Below are 24,321 nucleotides of genomic sequence, written 5' to 3'. Positions count from 1 at the left end.
CCTTTTCTCTGGCTATCTTTCAAAGCACCTACGACCGGCCTCCGTTCGATGACGATGAAAAATAATGAACTTTTCATTTCTGCTACTGTATCTGCATTTCTGGTAATCACTGTGTTGTGCAGCTACCGAGTATAAATAAAAAATATTTCCTATCTGTGTATCTATGTGCAACGAAAACACCGCAGTTTTATTAATCCGGCGATTGATCGATCGATCGATCGGCGTGATCCGTAAATACTCCCAAAACAACGAACGAACCATTCTGAAATTAAACCGATCAATCGGAAATTTCGGAGGGAATCAGTTTAACTTCTGGATGGTGTAACTGGCGATCAGTTAATATCCTCGAATTCAAATTACGAATGAAAACATTGCGACTTCCGTGTGAGTGTGTCCGGATTCTAAAATCTTCAGTGTGTAATTAAACTTCTGATATAACCGTCGTGATTTCATCGCTTCAATGATACGGAATCATTTCGATTGTGTTGAACATGTGCCTCGGAAATATTGATTCGAGAGTATTAACAGCCAATTGCCTCAGTTACATGGAATTTTAATTTCGTTCATCGATAAACGAAAATGGATGATCCGGTAAGTTAGACGTTTCTCAAAGTACTTAGCGATCGTTCTTCGCCCATTCGTTCTCTTCTACTCGATTAGATCGAATTTACTAACGATCAAGATAAAAACTGAGGGGTGTGTTTTTTAATCACGAAGCGCGTTCGGTTTGGCGAGTCCCATCAATGTATCCAGGATGCAACGGGAGTCGCACAGTTTCCTGTTTTCGTAAAATCACGTCCCGGTCCGATTTTAGGACAGGGGAGGGTGGGAGAGAGAGCCTTCGTCGGGCCAGAGGAATCATTTTCGGCGGCGGACTCTTCAGTTGTCATTTCCATCTCCACTGGGTGCCACCGCCACCTCTTCGCGCTATCTCCGTCACCGGCAATTCCACCCCCTTCTCTCGTTTCGCGGGCAGAGCGACGCCTTCGCACGGCGCCGATCAATAACGTCGTTCACGGCGACGCCGGCGTCGGGAGCGTCGCTGCGTGAAGGCATTCGCGAGCAATCGACGTGTCCTCGCGAAAACCTTGTACACGGTCGCCGATTCGAAAAAGCGTCGCGTGGAAAAACAGAGAGACAGGGGAGGAAGAAATAAATCGGATCGGGTATGCGTTCGTTGACGTTTCGTAGAACGAGACTTATGTCAACCGAACGCGACGTCCGGGCTCGGGACCTGAGTTTCACGGATTCGAATCTTTAGGACCCACCCACGACACGATGGCTAAGGTGAGTTATTAGAAATCAAACGATCATAACATCGATACTCCTACTGTCTCCAGTTGAGAACGGTATGTGTCTGTTTTCCTGTTTTCGTATCGTTCGCGTATTTTAGTCTTCGTTTTTATAGAATCGTTAGTTAGTTTTTGCGGGAGCAAACATGTTATTGCTGGCCTGTCAACAGCTGTTGCTGATTCTTAAACGAGAGCCTCTTGGCTCAGGTTTAGAGGGAAAATAATTCCGCGTCGATTTCTAACGTAGAAGTGTGTTAGGCGCACCGGCTATGTGGACAGTAGTCGTGGTCTATTACGGCAGAAAAAGTAGTTTGGCGCCGTCATGATCAGCCGGACTGCGGCACATAGTCGTTTCTACTTGACCGTGGAGAAAGCAGTGCTCGATCACGATCACCATCGAAGCATCTCATCTTCGTTAGCGAATTTTTATCCCGATCCTCTTAATTATCGAACGTTCTTGGTACCGAACAGACTGGGTACTCGAACCGCACCGAATTTATAAATACAACGCTTAAGATACACGTGGGGCTAATGGTTTCTAATTTCGTTCTATTAAGTGGGCAGATAGATTCGACTGCCGTGTATGCACGCATTTCACGTCGTCGTAATTGAAAGGAGAGATAGCACGGTTTCATTGCCAGTCGCGTACAAAATCGTAGAGAACCGTAAACACTTAATAACTCGCAGTAGTGCGGAAACCGTGACGATCAGATATTTTATTTGTGGATTCAAGAAATTTTCTTAACTGCAACCCATTTTACAAATGAAACGTGAGAGCAAAGCGATAATTCACGCTGGTAATAACCGCGTTACTGTTTCTTTTATACCATTTTTTAATTCAATATCCGATGCGCAATATTTACGTGTCACGTACACCTTAGCTACGTTACGAGTTTTTGTGATCGATGAGCAGTGTCATACGTGCCTCGCACGGTCAACACCGAGTTAATGCTTCTCAGTCCACTTTACTTAAATTACTTATATTACATATATTTCAAAAATGTTTCGCGAACGATGGACGAAAAGAATGCAGACGCATCGGTGCATATCGGATCGGAGCGATTGCGACACGACTTAAAATGATTCGGCTGACATGATCGATGGAATCAATTACCGATAGATTGCTCGTGGCGTAATCGATCATAAGACGTCGTGTAACAATCGGCGACCACGTCAGATGTACGGCTAGAAGAGAAGAGACACGCGAGTCGTAAAAGCTGAGTGACCTATTATCCAGCGCGAGGTGCTTTCATCATTAAATTTTCACCGTGTTTAACGGTCCTCCGGAGACGTGCGCGTTTATACGAAACCGGTACATGTGCGGACAGACTTTTTTTCTATCCGTGCACCGACTGCAAATCGAGTGTACCCGGGGATCGAGTACGAGTCTCGCGGTTCCCAGAAAATTTGCCGAACGGCACCTGGACCGTGGTTTCGAGTGGTCCTACATATATTTATATGATAGTTGGCACGAAAACGCGGTGAATCGCGGTCAACCGGCATTATATTTCTGTCCAGAAGCGCGAACGTTCGTAGATCTTATCGGGGTGGCTGAACCGATAATCATCAGGACAGTTGCTTCTTTTTTATTTCGCTGTGAAACGTTCTATCGTAATTTGCGATTTTCTACGCGTCGCAGAATTAGACGCGTAACGCTGAGAGGACTGATTCTTAATGACGCGTCTTGAAAGGAGATTTGCTGCGTAAATTATTCCACGGCGCATAATTAAAGCAGGTGCATCGACGTTGTGAAAGCTCTCTTCAGCTCATAGATATATGAATTTGCAATGTAAATAAATGTACGAGAGAAATTCTATTGCTAGCGATTTCGAAACGCGTCCGTCTCGCATAGGTCGGACGTAGTGGAAGGACAATCGGACTGGGACGATTTTATTGGAAGATAGGTCCCTCGGTCAGAGAGAAGTTTCTCGCGTATATGCGACATTGCATGAAAATGTACCGACTTGGCCAGTCGGCATGTCGAGGCTAGGGAGAGGCCTTTCAAGGTCCTCGGGGATTTTTACACGGCGGGAAGTAGGAACGGATGTGTATAAAGGTCGACGAGGACCGGTCGCGTAGCTATAGAACGAATTCGATCCTAAAATCGATAAACGTGTCAGACACAAAGGGATCGGCCGGCGAAACATTTAATTACGAAGCGTCGTGAAATTGCGAAACGTAGTCCTGCGCCAGTTAATTCCAGAACCGATTTTCGGGCTAAGTCGTATCCGTCGTGTCAGGTATTTTTCTATTACGTCGCTTTGCATCGTACGATTACGCGTACAACACGTGACTTCACTCGTTAGTTTTATCAAGCATCGGTAGTTCGATCTTATCGTGTGTACAGTGCAGATAATCGTTGGTGAAAGTCGTCTCTTACGTTTACCGTACTTCCTTGCACTTCTCTAACGCATCATCGTGCGTATGAATTTTCTCGATATCGGTCGTTCAACAGAAAATGTCCTCTGCCCGAAAGATCCCGTGGGACACAAAATTCTGTGCAGATGCACGTTTGCTCTTTTGTCACATGTAAATTAAATATTGACCTCGGATCGGTTTACGTTTCCATTTAACAGAAAACTACGCGTTATTTTCTCTTACGACCAGTGACCACAGTGCGCAAGCAAGAATTTCCCACTTTCTACACCTGCGCTCCATCGGATAAGAACAAAGTTCCGTTCAGAACAAATAGGTTCCATGAGAACGTGTCGCTAATTACACCAAGGAGAGTACGTTGGAGTACGGGAAAAAAATCATGCGGCCAGGCAAGTCGGCAAGAGTTCAGCCTTGTTCCCGGGCTGATGACGTTCACCGTGTGCGAGTCCCCGTGTGTACACCATGCTCGCCCGCTCCTATACGGATTCACGGGCCGGTGAATGCAGAAACCGTGTGTTTCTGAAGAATAGTAATCGTTGTTGCGGAGTGTCAGTCCGCGCCGCTCGCTAGGCGAAGGTGTATGCACGCGAACACGCGTTTGTACTCAGGCACGCACACGATATCGCGTATCGGTGTGGATGTTCGCGGTGCGGTGGTGGTACATAGGTAGTACCAGGGGATCACCGAGCGAATCCGGAACGTTTTCATTGTCGTACACGCGGCGGGCGCAACGCGATCGATCCGAAGCCGACCGCGCGCTTTCCATTCGGAAAAACTTTGTTTCCCGCCGTTGCAAAACCGGGATACCCTCCCGAATATGCGCGTCACCGAACATCGGTGAGTCCCGGTCCCGGTGACTCAGTGGTTTTATTAATAGTCTTCTAGTCGACTGTTCCGAGCGGGAGTGTTTTTGTGCGGCCGGGGAAAGTGGAATCGGGATTATGAGCGAGGAGGAGGCACGTCGAACGTGAGTTGGACAGCTTCGATCGCGTGATTTTCTCGTTTTTATTTCCACACGATGCAAACGAGGGAATCGACTTGCCGTTCTTCACGCTTCGCGTGTCGAATTCGGTGTGTACTCAGACCGATTACGCAAGCAAACTGAGTTAACGTTCGATCACGTTCCGCTTTTACGACGCGCCGTCATAACGCGACGCGGACGTTAGTTCGGCAATGAAGATTCAGTTTTTCCGCGTCGGACCTTCGCCCGTATCTTATCGTACGGGTGTTTATATGCTTGGTCACGTTGGAGCCGCAGGCGCAGGTGTCGCGATCAATTCTCTATTCAAATTACAAACCGGAATTATACCGCTACGGTATCGCTATCACAACATCACGTGTCTTAGTCACTTACGTGGCCGCGGATCAAGCAAACTGCGATCTCGTCGCCGAACGAAGATTCGCTCGTTAGCCGATGAAATTATGTAAAACCGGAAACGCACCTTTTACCGGTGTCTTTCATCGATTCGAGTAAGCGACGACGTCCTGTTGAGGTAGGACGACGAGTATCCGCTATCCGTACGCGGCGACCTTTTAGAAAGTGTTTCTGCTTGTAGAAAGCGTTTCAAGTATTTTTCGCTAATCGAGCAAAAATAACATTTCGCACGTGGCCGCCGAGTGTAACGACGCTCTTTTTCAATCGACGGTATTCCGCCGTCGAGATTCGCAGTGATTCCGTTACGTATCGACAAAGATCTGAACTAAACGAACTCGTAATTAACACAGTTGCCTCGTCTCGCGTGGCGAGTGATAACAGCCGCGGCTAGTAGGCGGGCTCGAATTGGCACGAATTAAGGCCTAATAGAATAAAGTTATGCTTGCGGGCCTGGCCTTTGCTCCTCGACGCTCACGAGCTCGGTACAATATTCAACGTCTCGATTTCGTTCCCTGCCTGGCATCTTCGACCGTGACATTTTCCTAGATCGATAAAAACCGGGCATCGATTAATTCAGAAGCGGCCGGGGCAAAAAAACGCGGATTGTCGATAGAAAACGAGGCTAGCGTATCTTTAACATGATAATTCACGATTGTTGAATTATTTATCGTTTCCGTGTAAAAGGCGAGACGGAACGGTTGATGTCAGCCTCTGAGGACGAACTGTATGTAGAAATACATAGAGAATTCTGTACACGCGGCTCGCGTGCGCGGTACGCATCGACGAGGCAGCGAGTTTGCATTATAGTAAACTCGCGGGCGATGTAACCCAGTTCTCAGCCGACGACGTCGTTCAACAGGGTCGTCGGTGAACGCACTCTGTTACTCTCGGCACCTCGGTTCGAGCTTTGGCCATCGGCTAATACTATTATTAGTACGACGAGTCAACCTCTTCTGGCCTGCCGTTACAAAGACTCCGGCGAGTCTAATCTCTTTTATCAACTGAATCTCGAGTAAATGGCATTCATAGTTTGATAGGGAACCTCCCGTTGTTTGCCGTCGACTCTAAAGTACACATGGGGGACGCGATTAAACGCGAGGCGGATTCGCGGTCCAACGATAAAGCTAATCGACCACCGAGCAACGTTCGTTGCACGTTAAACTCGGGGTTATAACGCGTTACGCGTGTTCTTACGTCGAGAAACACTTCGGGTAGTTAAAGGTAGCCGCGAGAAAGTCGAACCGTGGCTAAAATTAAATTAGCCGCAGACTCGGAGACACTTCTGATTCACCTCGGAACTTTAGGGTTTTATTTGGAGATGGGCCAAGGGCAACGGACTCTTCGGGTCGAGTTTTTCGACCGACCTTGAAAAAATCGATCATTTTGCTCTATCGCCAGTCTCAATTAAAGTATCTTGCCCTTTGACCAGTGATGGGTTCTCGACTCATGCTTCAGTTTTCTACTTCGGTTGTAGAAAATTCATGACATGAATCGGGAACCCATCACTGCCTTTGACCCTTACGTTCATTTACCAACAAACCTGAAGAACGTCCCATCGAGTCGAACATCGTAGTAAAATCTAATGAATTTTAGAACTGTACTTCGACCGATGGAACATAAGCGACTTTCGTGTAGAAAATCGAAAGACAAATCAGTATTACCAGATTCTTGTAGTAGAGGATACGCACATTGCCGCGAAGTGTTCGTTGGATTTAATTCGATTGGTTGAAATGCGATTAAAGTGCTGGCCATGTTCACTTAGCCGGGAGCTTCAGGCTATGGAACGATCTGACTAATTAGAGGAATAAATGAAGGAATTCGTGATTCTCTCGACGGAATGTGTGCCTGTCGGCCGAGCTAACACGGATGCGTGAAATAGTTTTGCCGGTAACCCAGTTTGCGCGCGACGGCGTATTTATCATTTTGTGTGTATGATTGCAGAACGTAGGGGAGAGCCGAATACCAGTTCCTCGAGCGGCGAGGCCGTCGTTCTTCCCGAAATCAAGAGTGCTGGGCACGCCACCGATCGTGTCCAACCACCGCCGCTCGTTCCTATCGGGATGTTTGCAGTTCGTCGATGCTGAGAACGAGCCAATTAAAAAGTGCGCGGTGCGAACTGTCAGTACACCTCAAGGTAATTATTTTTCATTTATAAGAACTTGACTGTTTGCAAGACCGGAAGTGTACACAAATTTTGATCGACAGACCCGAGTAGCAAAACGTACACGATATCGCCTGTCTGGGACGCCGACAAAGATGACGTGCACCAGCTGGTTCACTTTGCCGAAGAAAAGAGCAGCTTCTTCAGGTACGTTACTTCGCACACGTGTTTTGGATTCCGCGGAACGAAAATATTTCCCTTTGGTAGTAGCGATGAATAAGAATGCCGAAGTTACGTTTACGACGGGTGTAATTTAGCCGGAGTTTACTGTCGAAATATAATAGGGAGTAGAAGTGCAAACACGTGTCTATCCGGGTGGGCCAGGTACATACTTTAAATCACTGGCGTAATTCAAAGCGTCCTGTTCAATCAAAACATCTGCAGCTAAAGATCCTTTGACTGCCACTTTTTATGAAACCTTTCATTAACTGTTGTACAGTTTGCTCGAGAACTCTCAGCTGAGTATGATCGAAAACGTCGGCGACACCTGCCTGCTGGACGCGACTCTGGGCAACTACGACGGCGGTAATGCGGTGAACGCTACGCCGCACTATTTGATGCTCAACAAGCAGAACTCGTTCGAGCACGACGAAAGTCTCGGCATTCTGACTCCCGACCAGATGACCGACTTCACGGTCGCGCTAGAGTGCTCCAGGACACCATCCTGCGAAAACATCACAGGCTCCGGAGGCTCGCGATTGGCGTTGACGCGCGCGTCCGCGTCGAGACCGTCGGCAGAGGCCGAGCCGACGGAGGAGGCGTCCAGCGAGAGGACACCGTCGCCGGAGGAGCTGCCGCTAGACCCAAAGCCGACGGAACCGATACGCGGTACCGTGCCCATCAGTTTCGTCACGTCCGTTACGAGCATCACCAGTCTGGAAGCTGGTTATCAGGGCGACGGCGAGAACTCGCGGCCAGCAAGCCGCGGGGCCGATCCTCCGTCCGTCGCACCGCCGCCGAACCTACCGGTGCCTTGCAGGCAGGATCCGATGACGGACTCGGACTTCTTCACGGAGAGCGATGCCGACGCGTACGAGGAAATCGTGCGCGGGGATAGAAAGGCACAGGTGATCGACGGGACCTTGTTCTGCGCGCCGGGTGGTCGAAGATGTCCGAGTTTCACCGCGGAGGAGATGGACTCCAGCGGGATTTATTCGGATCTCGACAAGAGGCAGGACGACCTTCACGCGCCCGAGGAAGCTGTGGAGGAAAACGAAGGCCACACCCCGGACACTATCGACACGGAGGTGTCTCAGAGGAGCCAGTTGACGCCGGTCAAGCCGGAAGTCATCATGGATTACCTACAGGTAAATGTATTTATTCACCCGAACGTATAAGAGTATGGTTGACGTATAACGAATGGATCAATGATTAGGTCACTTCGAATCTCGATTCATCGGGTGACAACAGTGGTTCGCCGAACCCTGCCGACGTGACGGTGATCGAGGTGAGAAGTAGTGACAGGACGAAGGTGCAAGGCAAGACGGACTCCTCGACTTTGAAGAAGTATAAAATGCCCAAAAGGAACGTCGTCTCGAAGATCAAAGCGATGATCGAGTCTGGACCGAAGGACGAGGCAGAGAAGGAGGCTCGTCGATCGCAGAGATCTAGGAAGGGTGGGCGCTGGGACGCTGTCATGAGTAAGATCGAAGCGGGGAAGAACGAGCAAAGGGTCAAGGGCAGATCAGTTCGGAAAGAAGTGAAATCGAGGATATCTCAGACTATTGGGCAACCGTCCTCTGCTGCATCGGCTCAAAAGAAAGTCGGCGATACGAACAATAATAATAATAAAGATAAGAGGTGAGACGTTGGTCGTTGGTGATCGAAACCTCGTCGTTGTACGTATTTGCTAAGAAATTTAATTATTAGGCGAGCGCGAGGCCGACAAGAAATGAAATCGCCGATTCAAGAAACTGCCAGGAGCTCCGTTCGAAGCTCCCTGAGCGATCTAAGCAGCGGACCTCCCAAAGACGCACCAAGTAAGTTCAATTCACTATTGCTGATAACGCTTAATAAGTATGCGTAACGCGTAGTTTAGAATATTAGTCAGGGAATCCGTGGATTTGAATACAATGATTGACAGAGAGGTAGGTTGCGTATATGCAGAGTAGTATCGTAGTTGTATGAACGGGAAGACCTTGCGGAGCTCGAATAAATATGATGCCGATTGATTTTGCGATATCGAATTATGTCCGACCGCATACAATGCGTTTCGTAAAAAATTCGAACGACTCGTAACCGCAAAGGTCGACAGGCAAATGTTTTGCATAGTTAAAACGCTTCAGTCAATACGTTTTGTTTCTACGAGATTCAGAAACGATTTTCCCTTGGAAAGATCCTATCAACGCTGACCCCCGAAATATAATCCCGACGTTTGAATAAAAAGCGCCGTTTTATAATCGATGTATTCTCGAATGCAGTTTTCGAACTATGTTGCCAATTTGAAATTGGCACCGATACCGCAACGCGAACACGAAGATGCTGACGATCGATCAAAGACGTCGGTTTGAAAACGAAAGTTGAGAATAATAATTTGACATTTCTCACGCTGCAATGCGTAAGCGCACGTGGTTTTGATTCGTGCGAAGTCGCAGACGGTCGCCGAACGTAGCGATGGTGGGGTGGCCGTAAAACTGGGCGTAGGAGGGTGTTTTGTATTGACCGGTTCGTTGCTTGGCGCTGATCTTACGGCGACAAAGAAGGCGAGGCGAGGGCGCCTGTCGGGTGCCCTCGCTTCCGGCGCCACTGGACAGTTTTCGCTTCCATCGGATCGAGACAGGCGCGAGCAGCAGCCTCGACCACGACTTCAGCATCCGTCCAATCCAGTCTTCGGCGTCGGCAGTCCTCGGCGGACCTCGTGCTCGCTCGGACGCTGTTTATGCACGCGCGTTGCATTTCCGGTCTCCCATTTCTCCTCTCTCTTTTCCACCCCTTTAGATCGGTCGCGGTGCCGCTGCCTGTTCCGCCTCTCTCTCGCTCCCCGTCCCCATTTTCTCACGATCTCTCGCTCTACCCCATTCGGGTCACAGCGATTCTATCGAGAGTACGTGCGCGAAGAGGATCAGTGTGCGCGAGAAAAAGAAGGACGGCTGCAATAGCGAACAGCCGGTGCATCGTCGTCAGTGAACGCAGCAAGGTGACGGTGCAAAGTGCATCGGAGCTGTGGTGCGAGACGTTCCTCTGTTCCTCTACTAGATTCTGTTTGTTTTCTCGTGTCGGTCCTCCCGGATCCTCGACACCCTCCTTTTCTCGCGAGACGATTACGTGCTCCGTTTCGAGCACACTCGACGTGACCTGATTTCCTATACGTGTCACGGGAACGTTCGCGTTTCTTCTCACTCGATGTTCGAACGAGAGAGAGACCCCGTGCTACATCCGTCGCATGTTCGCTTCGATCGCCCGGAGGTACCTGAACCGCAAGACCGAACGAGACTGGATTTTGCAGTCCCCTTCTCTACTGCACGCCAATGAAAGTTTCCCAAGATATACCGTTACGGAAGGAATCTCTGGCTACGTTCCTGTTCGGAGCCCGAGCGAAGAATAGAAGAAGAGACTCGAGATCGGAGTGCTCGCGGGTCTAACGTCTTCTTCGGCAGCTTCGGGACGAGCTCACGGGTCAACGGCACCAGTGGTTTATTTCCGGCATTGCCTTTCTTCAACTGGCCAGCTTGTCGTAATACTCGCGCGTCCTTCGGTGGTGTCCCCACCCTTTTAGACAGGTGCACCCGGCGACCACGTGCGTTCCCAAGGCCGACGACCACCGGTACGCGCACCCGGTCTCTCTCACTTACGCAATCGGAGTCAGATGGTGAACCCACATGGTTCGAGGACCATCGTCGATCGTGCCGGTGAAAGACTATTCGTTCGTTGCGCACCGTCGTCGCACGGATTCAGGTCAATTGGAATCGAACCCGCCGATACGTACGTTTCGTATCAGATCGTCGAACAGAGACGAAGTCGCATAACGGCGGACGCTGCTGCTGCGAATTACAGCTAATTGGTGTGGATGGTGCTCGCGGAGGAGGACGTTTGAAATTGGTAATATGCCGGGTGATCGTGGTTCTGCACGATGCCAGTGCGCGTACGCGGTGTCGACCTGGCTACCAGGCCTCGCTGCGGGCTCTACGACCACCGGGTGAAGCGACTTCCGCTAGCCGGACGGACTCACGCAATTTTACAGAGGATGGAACACTGAGAGACCGAAATGGGTCAACAAGGTTCGAAGGGACGACCGGCGGCACTCCGCACGGATTTCGTGAGGGACTCGGCGAAAATGCGGCTCGGCAGTTTCAAGCGAGGTAAAACCGGACGGAAACCTGGCGCCGACCAGCCTGTCCCCGTTAATCCTTTAATCTCGTTTCACGAAAAACGAGGAAAAAGGACGAGTTCTTTTTCTTCGTGCCTCATTTAACGGTAGAAAGTTCGAACGACGCGAGTGTGTCGCGTTGCATAGGCATTCGAAGAGGCAGATAGGTCGGACGGTTTCTCTTCAGCTCTAAATTGTCACGGGGTAGGATCAAAGGTACCCTACTTACACGTTTCTCTTTTACCCTAGCCATCGATCACTGTTATTTGAGGAATCTGTCAGAAAGTAGTTCGCCGATTATATCACAACCGTAACAGGCAGGCATTTTTCTTATTATCACCTATTAACAATAAAAAATATCGAACTTTGTTCGATAGGAACGAATGAATGAACGAGTCATCGTATAATACATTTTATATGTAGCTCTGATAACAAGCTGGTTCACGACTGTATGGTTTGATTTACAATTAATATCGACGTTACTAGGCAGGCGTAGAATTATTACTTAACGGCTATCGATTATCGCAACGTCGTGTCCTGAATATTTGCTCGACTACACCGAGGAGAAATTATTAAAGAGTAGTAGTCTTATGGGACTTTGTGTCTACGAAGAAGTCTGCAATTTTCGACGCCCTATAGAATATGTTGCCATCGAAGTAAGAGATTGAAAACAAAACACTCGTCGATGCTGAACCGATCGTATAAACTACTCGTTAAAGAGTAACTAGCGATGAACGAAATAATTCATCGATTTTATACAGAAATTGTAGATCTCGTCGTCCTCTACAAAAAAGGTACTATGCAATTTTCCCGTATCTTGAACAGTTTAGGAGTTATTCAGGAAAAACGAAATTTTTTTCCAAAAGTTCGCTGATTCGACGCTGGAATGGTCGGATTTTGTCAACGTTAATAAAATGCCAAATAATCATATGTAACTCGTTAAATATCGAAGTTAGATGAAAAATTGATAGAATCTTTCTTGTAGAAGACGTCAGGGCCTACAACTTCCGTATAAAAATTTTTTCTTTTTGACAAAATGAACTTTCGTTTAAACATTTTTTGTTTAAATTAGTAGACTAGTTTCCTTCACGTGTAAAGATACGAATTATGCACACGCGGGTGCCCGTTATAATGCAGGAGCTCGTAGGCAACGTGCAACTTGGTGTACATAATAAACATTTTCTTTTCCTCGTCGGCCTAATGGACGAGCATGCTTCAGGCTCAGCGTCCTCGTCCCGCTATATTACCCCGTCGTGCACGAATTCCTATGAAATTTATTAAAGTAACATCTGAGGAAACGAAATTCCACGGTCGATGAACCGTTTGACACGTAACGCAATGAGTTATGAAAACGTTTTGCGTAATTTCCGATCCGATGAAAAATGACATACTACAAGAGTCCTACAAATGTAGAAAAATTGTATCTACACAAAATATATGTATATAAAAATTGACCACGATGTCTAATTTGGAGAACGGCAAATGGATGAAGAAATTCCTATATTTTCATTTTGTAAATTCATATTACACTCTATTTCGCATGAAGTCTAAGAATCAATTATACGACGGATGAATAATTTTGTTATTCAGAGAGATCGCCAACGTCAGTGAACCCGCCAAGAAGACTGGTAGCAAACGGCCGCGGTAGCAGTCAGCCGAATCGTGTCAACAGTTTCGACACGAAGAAGAACTGCGTCGAAATTTCGCCGATCAATCTTGGTGAGTGTCAGAGGGTAGTACCCTAAATTGTCCGACGAGTATCGTCGCATATTACCGCGGTCACGTGTGCGTACGTACGTACTCATATAAAACGAGCCTCCTGGTCCGCTGATTGAACGGAGGAAACGAAAGGTCGAGGGCACCGCTGCGTGCTTCCGGTCGGAGACCTGGAACGCTTTTTCTTTGAACGCCTGCCCCTATGCGACTCGTGTACGATGATAACGGGCGACCGACGCTCGTCAAAAGATCAGAAGGTGCGATGTTCATTCGAAAATCAATTCTCGCTCGCATCAAGTGCAACGTGTCGTCGATGCATGTTCTCCATTTATTTTCGAGAAGACGTAGCATTGAAGATAACTGGCAAGTAGCCATGCTCGATTCGTCCGATGTTATTTCCGATCGATTTATGAGTATCATCGTGATAATCGCAAGTCCGACCGAAGTCCAATTCCACGGTGGGAAAAATAATTAGTTGAAACTTCATTGACCGTTATCGATTACGTTTTCTTTGTGAAACGAAGAAACTCGATTGGCGTGAGGTCGTATTCAAAATTGTAGCGACGCCACGGCCCGGCGACGACGCGTCGTCGCGATAATTACCCGTGGGCGTAAACCCACTGTGGCATTGTTCGCGTAGTCGGGTCAGTATCGTAACGGTATGCACCCCTAGCTCTCTCGTTTTGAACCCCCGACCGTGTCGGATCCGTATCAGACGGTCCCTCAGTCTCTCGTAGACGTTTAACGGGGAAACAACAGCATGTGCCACTCAGTCTGGTCGTTCTACGTGCCTCGCGCGGGTCGTTGAAAATATTCCAGCCGGGGACGTGATCTGCGAACTTGTTTTACGAGGGAGCTCCGTGATCGGCATTGTTACGCGACTTCCGAATGTGGTCCGACGATCGCAGACACCGATTATGCGAGAGAATAGCTACAGGACAGGGACCGTGCCTAGGTTCCGCGGCCGGAAGCCACGAGTAACCATGATCGACTCGTGTTACAGTAAACGTCGATTTAATCTATTATTTCCGTGCGCTTCGTTTAATTCGGTGTCGGCATTTCGTTTCGTCTAAAAATTCGATCTTTCCATCGTGGATCGGAGCGTCGATATAAAAATCGTTCCTTGTGCTCGTGTCCAAATTCAGTTCTTGTATTGTGAAAGGGACGGTTGACATAGAATTGTTCGTCGTGCTCGTACTCTCTGTGTGTACACATGCGAACGGTTAAACGGTTCGCAGTGTACGGTACTTGCGGACTCGATAAGACATCATTTAAACGGAGTATGTGTAACGTGCTCTCGTTAACGGAGCGAATTCTGTTTCCAGAGAAGAGCCCGTCGGCTAGCCGAAAGCCGACGATTACGAGGAGAACGACAATTGTACCGGCAAAGCAGCACGGTTCAACGGCATCATCAAAAGGTAGAAAAAGATTATGATATCTCAATTGAAATCGCTACATCGTCGATATTTGCAAACATCCCTCTAATCCTCTTTCACGTCCTTTACGAACCCGTGATACAATTCTATATTATTCAATTTATGTATTTGATACGATTTTATTTCTTGATTTATATCAATCATACATGATTCTAAGTTTTGATTCGATCGAAACTAATTTACGTACGCGTACCTAAATTACATCCTGCGTATCTTTCGAAGAAGATAACACCGGGAGGAAACGTCGGCAGGTCATGCTTTCTAATTCATTGGCCGCGGTAGCAGGTTTCTAAAAAAGTCCCACGGTCATTTTGCGGTGCGTACGACCGTTTCTCCGCATGCACGAGGACGCACACGTGCGTATCCCATAGCGCAACTTGTGATGAAAGTCCTAGCTTTCACTGGTCCTCGGCACTAAACTCTGTGCCCGCGAGGTGCTGAAAAACCCGCGGGGCAATCCGCGGGAACGGGCGTCGTAGAGAAACGGGTGTAACCCGGCGAAAGTGATCCCTCGCAAGACGGTTTACAAGAGTTTTACATCCTTATTTTGAGAATCGTCTGCTTCCGTTTAATAGTTTAACGCTTTCAAGCATTTCCGTTAATTAGAAATCGAACGATCATCGCCGAGACGAGAGGCGCGTACGTGTTTATGTGGAACGAAGATAAAGATTATTATCAATGACCACGTCCTAGAAAACACCGAATTGCGGGTCGAGTTTCTACGAGTCACGCTCTTGCACTTCCTTTCCTTTTAATGTATTATCCCATTAATCATTCATGAAGCGACTAAGATATGTACATTGATCAGTCAGAAATGGTTGCTCAGGATTTCAGCAGATTTTCAAGGGCATTTCCGAACTGCACATTCGTCTTTATCTTTACGACTCGTTCGACTGGAAACTGGTGATTGGAAAGAGGTTCCGTTCAGATAGTTGAGTCTCGTAATTACGTTGGCATGTGACGAAACAGATATTTGCGAGCGGAATTAACAATTGTTTGCAAACGGAAGAGGGCTATCGATCGTCGATCGTTCGGATCATTATCTTCAATCATATCCGTAGACACGTACGCCGGTGTTTCGTACGAATACGGTCGCCCGCTACCATTTACAGGTAACCGATTCCAAATAGAAAAGCGAAATTTATTCGGGGCACGCCCGTTTCGCGATAATTCATCGCCAGCCGGTTTTCATCTTCTTCTACAGCCTCACCTCTTCCGTTAGATCGAACAACGTTGCGCCGTCCTCCTTTTCATGAACCGGGAGCTTGTAATTAAGCCAACCGAGCATGATCTTCAGGTGTTTATGTTAATGACGTTTAACTTCGGTTTCGTGGAAGCTCCTTCGGATGAAAAATGAGGGTATATGAAGGCAATTATGGAAACGTATGCAGACATTGTGGGTCATATTCGAGTCGTGTGCGTAGAGCGCGTGTCCGGTCCGGCTTTCCGCGTGTCCATCGTCTTCTTCGAGGTTGCACCTCGTTTCAAGGTGGTAGGAGTGGTCGACGAGAGGAAGGAGGGATATATCGCGGTGCGAGGCAGCCTGTGGCTCGTGCTAATTCAGTCGAAGTGCGGACTTGGCCAGCAAATCGTTACAAATGACGATCCCGATTAGGCCTCTCTCTCATGTTTTCAATCGCTCGATCATCGTTGTTCGATGTGATCGAGTTCGTCCGCGTTTCTCACCCGAATCGCTCATGTGAATTTCACGGGTGGATCTCATTGTGCCGAGTGCACGTGCGAGATTCTTCACAGAGGGAAGTTCTTGTTTTCTTCTATTTTCCTGAGGGAAAAACGAACGTGATCCGAGGAATTCTCAGTGGAAAATGTTCGAAAGTCGAAGGAACATCGCGGAAAAATCGATTCGACGAAGGAGCGAGATCCAAGTATAAACAAAAGTGGCAGCGATAAGCGTTCGATGTTGCGTAGTCCATTGCCGAAAATAATCCGGCCCGTTTCGAGGAAACTCGGAATCTCGACGTTCTCGTGGAATTTTTCTTGATTTCCCGTGTCCGCGCCACGGTTGTCGCACGGCCGACCTTAACCCGGGCGTCTTTTCATTGACTGGCTCGTGCTCTTGGACGTATTTCGAACGGGTTGGCCCCGTCGGGGATTAAATTCGATCGGTGGCGATTCTTTTTTAGCTCGACGGATGCACCCGCGTGCTTTCACGTACGCTTATCATCGATAATGGGAGGATGAGCTGACGCAGTCGAGCCAAACGATCGTTACGATTTAATTACCGGCAGTCGAATGTTCGCGCGAAATTTCCCGCGTGTCAGACGTGTTTTCTCTTTTATTTCCACGACGACGCGCCGCGTCGGGGTCAATTCGAGCGGGAGCATCCTGAAAAACAGGTAGCCCGACTTTCCAAGACTGGAGTAAACGGTTTTCTCTACTGAAACGAGTTTTCCGTCGAACTTTCTTCGATCTACCATCGAAATCTATCGGTGTAAGATGACTGGGAGCAGTCAGTCTTGTACAGGCGCCCAGTAGTCCTCTACTTTCGTCGCTATGACCCGTTCGACGCCGGAGAATGACCGTGGACCATATTCTTCGTATCGATAACGACGGAGTCACTTGAAGACTGTCGATGCTAACATGAACGAATGAACCGGGGAGCATTCGTCGGCTCGAATCATAATTTTCAAACGATCTTTGAGGAGGAATCGTGATGGTGATGGGACCGGTGGCATTGGTTGCAGATCGCGAAACCAAGGAGCACAATAATGCCTATATGGTCACAAGGGCGTCTTTAGAGACGCGAGATCAGGCCGCACAAACCGACATACCGTACGACGCGCTTCAAGTGAAACGAGCGGAACAAGTCATAGAAGCTCTTTCTATCACCGTTCAGTATTTGGCCTACGAGGTACGTTTCGGTCGTAATTATGAACCAGAGAAAATGTAAATTCCTCAAAATATGAAGTGGACGATCGGATAATGTTTCTTTAATTTGACTCGCAGTTGGACGCCTTTTCTACTCCAAAATTAAAGAAGGATTGCGAGAACATGAAGAAGGAATGGTTGGCTTCGTGCACGGAGATAGAAGATTTGAGAACTAGAAACCTCGGCATTGAAGAGAGGCTCGAGTCGGAGAGAGAGGATCATCGGAGAGCCTTGGACCAGCTTCGTGAAGATCGTAAGTGTTGCCAAGAATTATTTGTGTAACTTTTAGTTTCCTGGCTCGATACGGCGTACAAACGTTTTTAAAATTTTAACGTCAAATTCTTTACCAACGCGTCACGGGAGAATTCTTCCCTGTGTCATCGAAATTACGAACGTCTGCTTCGCGTCCGTAGAATATGCTAATCATATTCTCGGTAGCGAGCGTAATCGTCTCGGCGATCGTGGCAAATAGCTGAGGTTTAAAGTGGAGCAATTGTTAATTAAAATCTGCGAGGCAGCCGTGCCTACGCGGCCCGGCTGTGCGCGCGGGCTTAAATAATTCAGAGACAGAATTTTCAAAAGTGGACAGACGGCCGTACATCACAAAGGCTCGATTTAGTGGCCACGTAACGTCCATCGCGGTTAATTATAGGCTGGCACGTTCGACTTGATCCGTCTTCCTTCGTTCCATCTGACTTTGTTTTTCTTCCGTTCTCCGATCTATGCCGTTGACGTCGATCGTTGCTACAGGGAAAATTTGCTTTTCACAGTCGAGGCTCGTCACGCGGAGCAGATCGCGATCTTGGAGGCGGCCCTTCAGGAGGAGAGCCGAAGATGCGAGGTCAGGCTACGGGATTCCTTGAACGAGGCCGCGAAGGAGCATCGGGCCGCGGTCACGAAACTGCGAGCGGAACAAGAGGCTGAGTTGCTGCGAAAGGAATCGGAGTTCAAGAGGAAGTCCGTCGTTCACGACCAAGGCGCAGCGCTCATCGCCGAAGTCGAGTCCCTGCGCTCGGTACTAGAAATCAAGAGTCAAGAGATCGCTGCGCTGAGGTCGGAGCTCGACAACAGCAGGCGAGAGATCGAAGACAAGGAAGCCTTGCAACAGCGGGTCGACGCATTCGAGGCTCGATGCGAAGATCTGAAGGCGCAGATTCAGTGCAAGGAGACCCTCGAGAGGCAACTGTCGCACGACAACGAGCTGCTTCACGAGTCGATTCATCAGATCTCGAAGCAGAACAAGCGCCTGTCGCAACGCAACGAGGAACTCCAATGGAGGTTGCGTCAAAAAAACGAAGTGGTGACCGTTCTTGCGAACCTGCCTAGGCTCTCGCGTTCCCTCGGACCGGAGCAAATTGAGCATTCATTTACACCCGACAAGAACGGTCCACAAGCTACGTCTATGGTGAAGTTCATGGTGGAGAAGGGAGATTCGGTCTCGTGGACGTTGGAGATCGAGGATGAATTCTCAAAAGGGTCCGACACGTCGCCGACTGCGACGGGACCCAAGACGAGCAGATCAGATTCGGCGTCCACGGTCTCCAGGCAAGGGTCGCTCAGGCTGACGCCTAGGAGGCCTTCAGTAGACATGAGAGCAAGATCCAAGAGTATTTCTGTCACGGACTCGGCGCGTTCCGACGAACCTTCTTGGGTACCGCCGTTCAACTCGACGCCCAAGACTCGACGAAGACCGAGAAGCGACCCGCCTTCCTCGGCTTCGTCTACATCTTCCTCCACGTCCTCCTTTTCCGCGTCGGCGGTGACCACGAATTCCGCGGTCGCCGTTGCTGTCGCGGAAGCTGCCGCAGCGGTCGAAGATTGCGGAGCTGGCCAGATGCCTCAGGAAGCCGGCGGCGAAGCGATGATCTCTGAAGAGGCGTCGGCCACGAGCAGCGAGGACGAATCGTCGACGAGCAGCGACATTCGTCCCTTGCCGATACAATTCGCTTGGGGCAAACCCATCAAGTAACGTTCTCGCAGTCCTCTCGCTTATGTGACATTTCGATTGCGAAGGGCTTACACAACTCGATCTGAATGAGTAATCATACGGCGCATCTCTCGTGGCGATTCAGGATATACGATGATATCCTATTACGAGAATGAACGTTCACATGGTTGTTTGAAAGTTGTACGCGCACTTTTTCTATTACTTCTGTACCTGTACCGATGAGAACCATGTCCTTCGTGAAAACTACTAGGTACATGTTCTTGATCAGAATCTACTTTCAAGTGACTACACGCCGGCAGGGATTGGTCGAAGATAAAGAAGCTCTTTCTTTAAATATGTAGATTAGAGGCCATGTTTTTTATGGTATTGTGATGTTTCTCTTATTTTTTTTTTTTAAATCGTGACTTCTGTTATCTTCGTATACAACTTTGCCTTCACCCGTTCCAGGGTTTGCGTTACGAGCGATCGTTCGCTGTTTAGAAGTTTTGGTTTTTAATATATGTGTATACATACCGACACACGGACCAGTAGTTCATAGTTACAAAATATAAACATGTATTCATTGATCTATAATTCGATACTGTGAACGATTATGTACAACTTCTATCGATATGTCATTGAAGTCCACATAAGAAGACCCTGCGAGTGTTCGAAAAAAGATAATTTATGAAATCTTAACAAACACAGGAATTGACATACTCATTGACAGAAAGATCATACTATTATATTGTACGATCTCTTCGCAAAGATTACAAAAAATGTGAGTGTGACACTGTACAGCTCAGCACATCAGAGAAACAGGCATGTCTGTTCGCTTATGGTAGCGGATGAAACTTTGAAAGGAAAAGAAGTAAGCTTCTTGTTCTTTTAAAGCTTTTTCTGTTTCTTGTAATCTTTTCAAAGCGTGTTCAAATGTTGAATCTGGACATTTCCTTGCTGTAAAAACTTTCCTCTGACATTCTTGATTCTCAGCAAATGTCTTTTGTCTCGTGAAAACATTTATCCAGCTTGGCTTTCTGGTGCTTGCAATTGCCACCAAGAGTGAACAGATATGTTTCGATTCAGATGTGCTGAATTGTACTTACGTCACTACATAAATATATATTTATATCTTGTAACTATGAACTATACTTTTCTTGCGATCGTAGATAGTAAGGATTTTTCGTTTTATACAAGGAGTGGATAGGGAAAAAAATAAACGTCTTTACTTGATTTCTGCGTATACCTGTGCATGTCCTTTAGATAGAAAAAATGCGCGTAGAAGTTGGGTTTAATTGCGTTCTATTGTAAATTGTTTGTCGATATAGATGTTACGGGCTACCGGCTGATCACGAATCGAGCATTTTTCAAAACCAACCAAAATCGAATTCGGGTCACCGTTTGTTTCAATCGCGACACTTTTTATAAGGTACGATGCGTTTATATTACGTCTGTACATAAATAACAACGATGTTTATAAATTAATTAGTCTTTATGCAAAACAATGTAAATAGACAACGACCGTCGGTATCGATCCTGTCCTCGAAGAAGAATACGTCGATGAGTCATTTCGCTGTGCTTAACGAAGAAACCTAATCGTTATTGATATCGGCAGCTTATCGAACAGTAAGATTATCGTGATACACTGGAAATTCGTTTACTCGCAGTTTATTTAAGAATTCGAGAATAAAACCCATTTACGAAGGAATCGTAATTAACGATCAGACTAAATACTTTTGTTTTTGTAACGTTCAAATTTTGTTTGAGTGTTTTATACTCGACGACGTGGAAAATGGCGGGAACTGGTAATATCCTCAACGTTACTCCTTTTAAACGACGAAACGATACAATCGTCTGTACTCCCTTTTATGTACAACGTCAAACTCACAGATATGTATTACGCTAATGCAGGTGCGACTTGTCGAACCGACTACTATAGGAAAGAGTAGTCGGGCGAAGGGTTCATGTTAGGGGAAAGAAAAAGAGAAACTCCGTTCCAAGAAGAGATGTTCGGTAGCAGTAGTATAGGAATAATTGGAAGGTGTCGAATATAAGAAGAAGCAAGTATTATTCGCCGAAAACTGTGTTTTCTCTCACATGTGCTGGCAAATTTAATGTATTATATACCTATCAAATAAACATTATCTGAATCAATCAGTACGAGCACGTACCTTTACTCTCTCCATCTTCTTCCCGAGGAAACATCGAAAACAGTTGCCCTTCTGCTTGAGCACTAAACTACGGACAATGATCTTTATTTAAACAATATTTATATTACTTTGTTATTTATTTGTTCATAAAGTTTCAACGTTATTCACCCGCGCACTCACGTCTCACTTTGAAACTGAACTTGCCTGAAGATCACTGCAGGTGCCGCTGGACATCTCGATTCGATATATCGAATCGCGTCAACGATCGAAATATCGAAAATATACTTCATGCTGTTTTTGCTTTTAATGTGACACAGTAGTTCTGTTTGTTTTCTTTCCCATTTCTGTGTATGCTTAAAATTTATAAACAACGCAAACATGAATTAAGGGATATTCGTTTGTCTATGTATTTACGAACGAGTAAGTTTGAACGATGGAACATTCAACGGTTCAGAAGAGACCGCTATCGAGCGATTTGGACGAAATCATATTTGGGCCCACTTTATCGAGAATTGATAAATCTAGCGAGTCCCACGATATTCACGTTGACAAACCTGAGGTATCAACACGTACGATTTTCTATGTGCATTATTACTTTTTATACTACAAACAATCTTTTTTAACAGTTCAAGATAGGGCGTTCTAGAGATAACGATGAAATCATTTTGGATACATTGATATCAAGGAGGCACTGTATTTTAACTTGTGAGGAAGACGAGGAATGGGCCATTACAGATTGTAGTTCTTCAGTTACGTTCGTTAACAACGTTCCACTCACACCTGGTGTAAGTAAGATACTCCACAATGGTGACATTGTACAGCTGAGCACGTCAGAGAAACATACGTATCTGTTCGCACTTCGTGAAAACCAGTGCAAGCCCAAGAAACCCAAGATGAATAACGAACTGTTGATGTCAGACGTTTTCATGAGACAAAAGACATTTGCTGAGAATCAAGAATGTCAGAAGAAAGCTTTTACAGACAAATTGCAAACGAAACAGAAGGAGCAAGATGAATTAAAACAACAGCTAGAAATGCTTTTGAAGGAGCAGGATGTTACGAAGAACTGTGCCGAGGAATATAAAAATAAAATTGCTGTATTGGAAAATCGAATACAACAAGGAAACGTCCTGATGCAACATTTGAATACGCTCTTTGCCGAATTGTCAGAAAAGCTAGAGAATGAAAGGCTTGAATTTGAGAAAAAATTGGATGTCGAGAAACAGAAGTGGCAGCAAGCGTTACACGTGACTAAATTGGAGAAGGAAATGTTAGAACTAAAAATGACTAGTCTTATGGAAAATAAAGTTAAGGAGGAGAAAGACAAGGCTCAACTGTTGAACGAAAAGATAGTCTTGGAAAAAAGATTACAAGAAACGGAAAAAGCTTTAAAAGAAAAGGAAGCTGTACAAGAAACGATAGAAAATAATAGTATGATCTTTCCGTCAATAAATATTTCAATTCCTATTTTTGTTAAGATTTCATAAATTAATTATCATTTTTGAAACAGTCGCAGGACCTTCTTACGCGGACCCCAATGACAGTTGCATACTGTTAGAAGTTGTAGATAATGCTCCACAATACCGAATTATAGATGAAATAGATCTGACAGATGTTTCTCAACTTATAACTGTCGATGATCAACAGGAGAATATAGTTAATAAAATTAGCAATATAATGGATGACCAGTTAACGTGTAGCATATGTTCAGAATTATTTGTGAAGGCAACGACATTAGCTTGTATGCACACATACTGTCAGTACTGTATAAAGTGTTGGATGAAGAAAAAAAAGATATGTGCAGTATGCAGAGCACCTATAACGTCCATGACCAGATCAATAGTCATTGACAATTTCATCGACAGTATGTTAGAAAATTTACCTATCCAATTTAAAGAAAGAAGAAAAGAGATTCTAAAAGAAAGAAAAGGTAAGAATATTGTTCATAATGTCTAGGAACGTTTAAATATAATTTATGATATTCAAATGTTTTAGAAATGGAGGGCAGGAAAAAAACTGTGTCGAAGAAAGCGAAGTAATTTGATTAATTCTAATATATTGTACTAAGATTTTATAATTTAATACAAAAGTGGAAACTGCATTTACATTGAAGGTGTTCAAATCAAATCAAAGAAGTATGTACGGCTTATTTTTGTTATGAATTGTTGTAAGAAAGAAATATATATCATTATTATTTTTTTCATTCTGATGCGATGCTCAAAGTGAAGATGTATGTATGATATATTTGTAATAAAAATTGAAGAGAATCAAAGTGCATTTTCGTCGCTTGCAGTCGCTAAACAGTGTGAAGCAATCCAAAACAAATCTCGGCTTACCACTGTGTCAAGTGAGTCGGGAATCGTTTTGGAATAAACTGGTCGCGCGAGGGCGCGAGGAGACTCCATGAAAATCTGCCCGCAATCCGGTACGTCGTATCAGAGAGAAACTGAGAGTGCTCAGTTCTTTGTTCTCAAGTGAAACCGTAAAGAAAGAGCTGCACTTTGCGGCCAACTCGGGAAACAGGTCCACCAGGTAGCATACTCCAGAACCTTTTTGCAGAGATCTGCCCTGTTCGGTTCCACCGTAGCAGAGATAAGAACCTCCAGGTCCACCGCAGCATAGATACAATATAGGCAGTATCAGAGTTTCTGGCAATATTACGGATGAGATATGCGAGTAGTTATATATAATAT

General features: G+C 46.3%; 2 protein-coding genes across 5 annotated transcripts; both read left to right on the top strand.

Annotated features, from left to right (window-relative positions):
• Nucleotides 1-1,009: 1,009 nt before the first annotated feature.
• On the top strand, nt 1,010-21,635 carry toc (toucan). Its single transcript, XM_018022530.2, has 11 exons — nt 1,010-1,287; nt 6,985-7,177; nt 7,249-7,351; nt 7,644-8,511; nt 8,580-9,004; nt 9,074-9,183; nt 13,101-13,229; nt 14,552-14,644; nt 17,368-17,534; nt 17,630-17,804; nt 18,322-21,635. The coding sequence occupies exons 1-11, from the start codon at nt 1,279-1,281 to the stop codon at nt 19,518-19,520; spliced, it is 3,471 nt and encodes a 1,156-aa protein (XP_017878019.1). The 5' UTR covers nt 1,010-1,278; the 3' UTR covers nt 19,521-21,635.
• A 263-nt stretch (nt 21,636-21,898) lies between these two features.
• Nucleotides 21,899-24,312, top strand: LOC108623703 (E3 ubiquitin-protein ligase rnf8). 4 transcript variants are annotated; one of them, XR_003389019.1, is made up of 6 exons: nt 21,899-22,187; nt 22,255-23,059; nt 23,139-23,558; nt 23,624-23,858; nt 23,922-24,053; nt 24,188-24,312. XR_003389019.1 is itself a non-coding variant. In XM_018022398.2 (4 exons), the coding sequence occupies exons 1-4, from the start codon at nt 22,062-22,064 to the stop codon at nt 23,665-23,667; spliced, it is 1,395 nt and encodes a 464-aa protein (XP_017877887.1). In that variant the 5' UTR covers nt 21,899-22,061; the 3' UTR covers nt 23,668-23,895. The 4 variants fall into 4 exon arrangements, 1 of the variants encoding a protein (XP_017877887.1); XR_001916552.2 differs by having other exon boundaries at nt 23,624-23,763; nt 23,922-24,312; XR_003389018.1 differs by having other exon boundaries at nt 23,922-24,312.
• The last annotated feature ends 9 nt before the right edge of the window (nt 24,313-24,321 follow it).

Source organism: Ceratina calcarata, unplaced genomic scaffold, assembly GCF_001652005.2.
Source record: "Ceratina calcarata isolate Rehan_Ccalc_2016 unplaced genomic scaffold, ASM165200v1 scaffold289.2, whole genome shotgun sequence".
Lineage (NCBI taxonomy): Eukaryota > Metazoa > Arthropoda > Insecta > Hymenoptera > Apidae > Ceratina > Ceratina calcarata.
The sequence above is the reverse complement of the archived record's forward strand: the minus strand, read 5'-3'. Positions and strand labels throughout refer to the sequence as shown.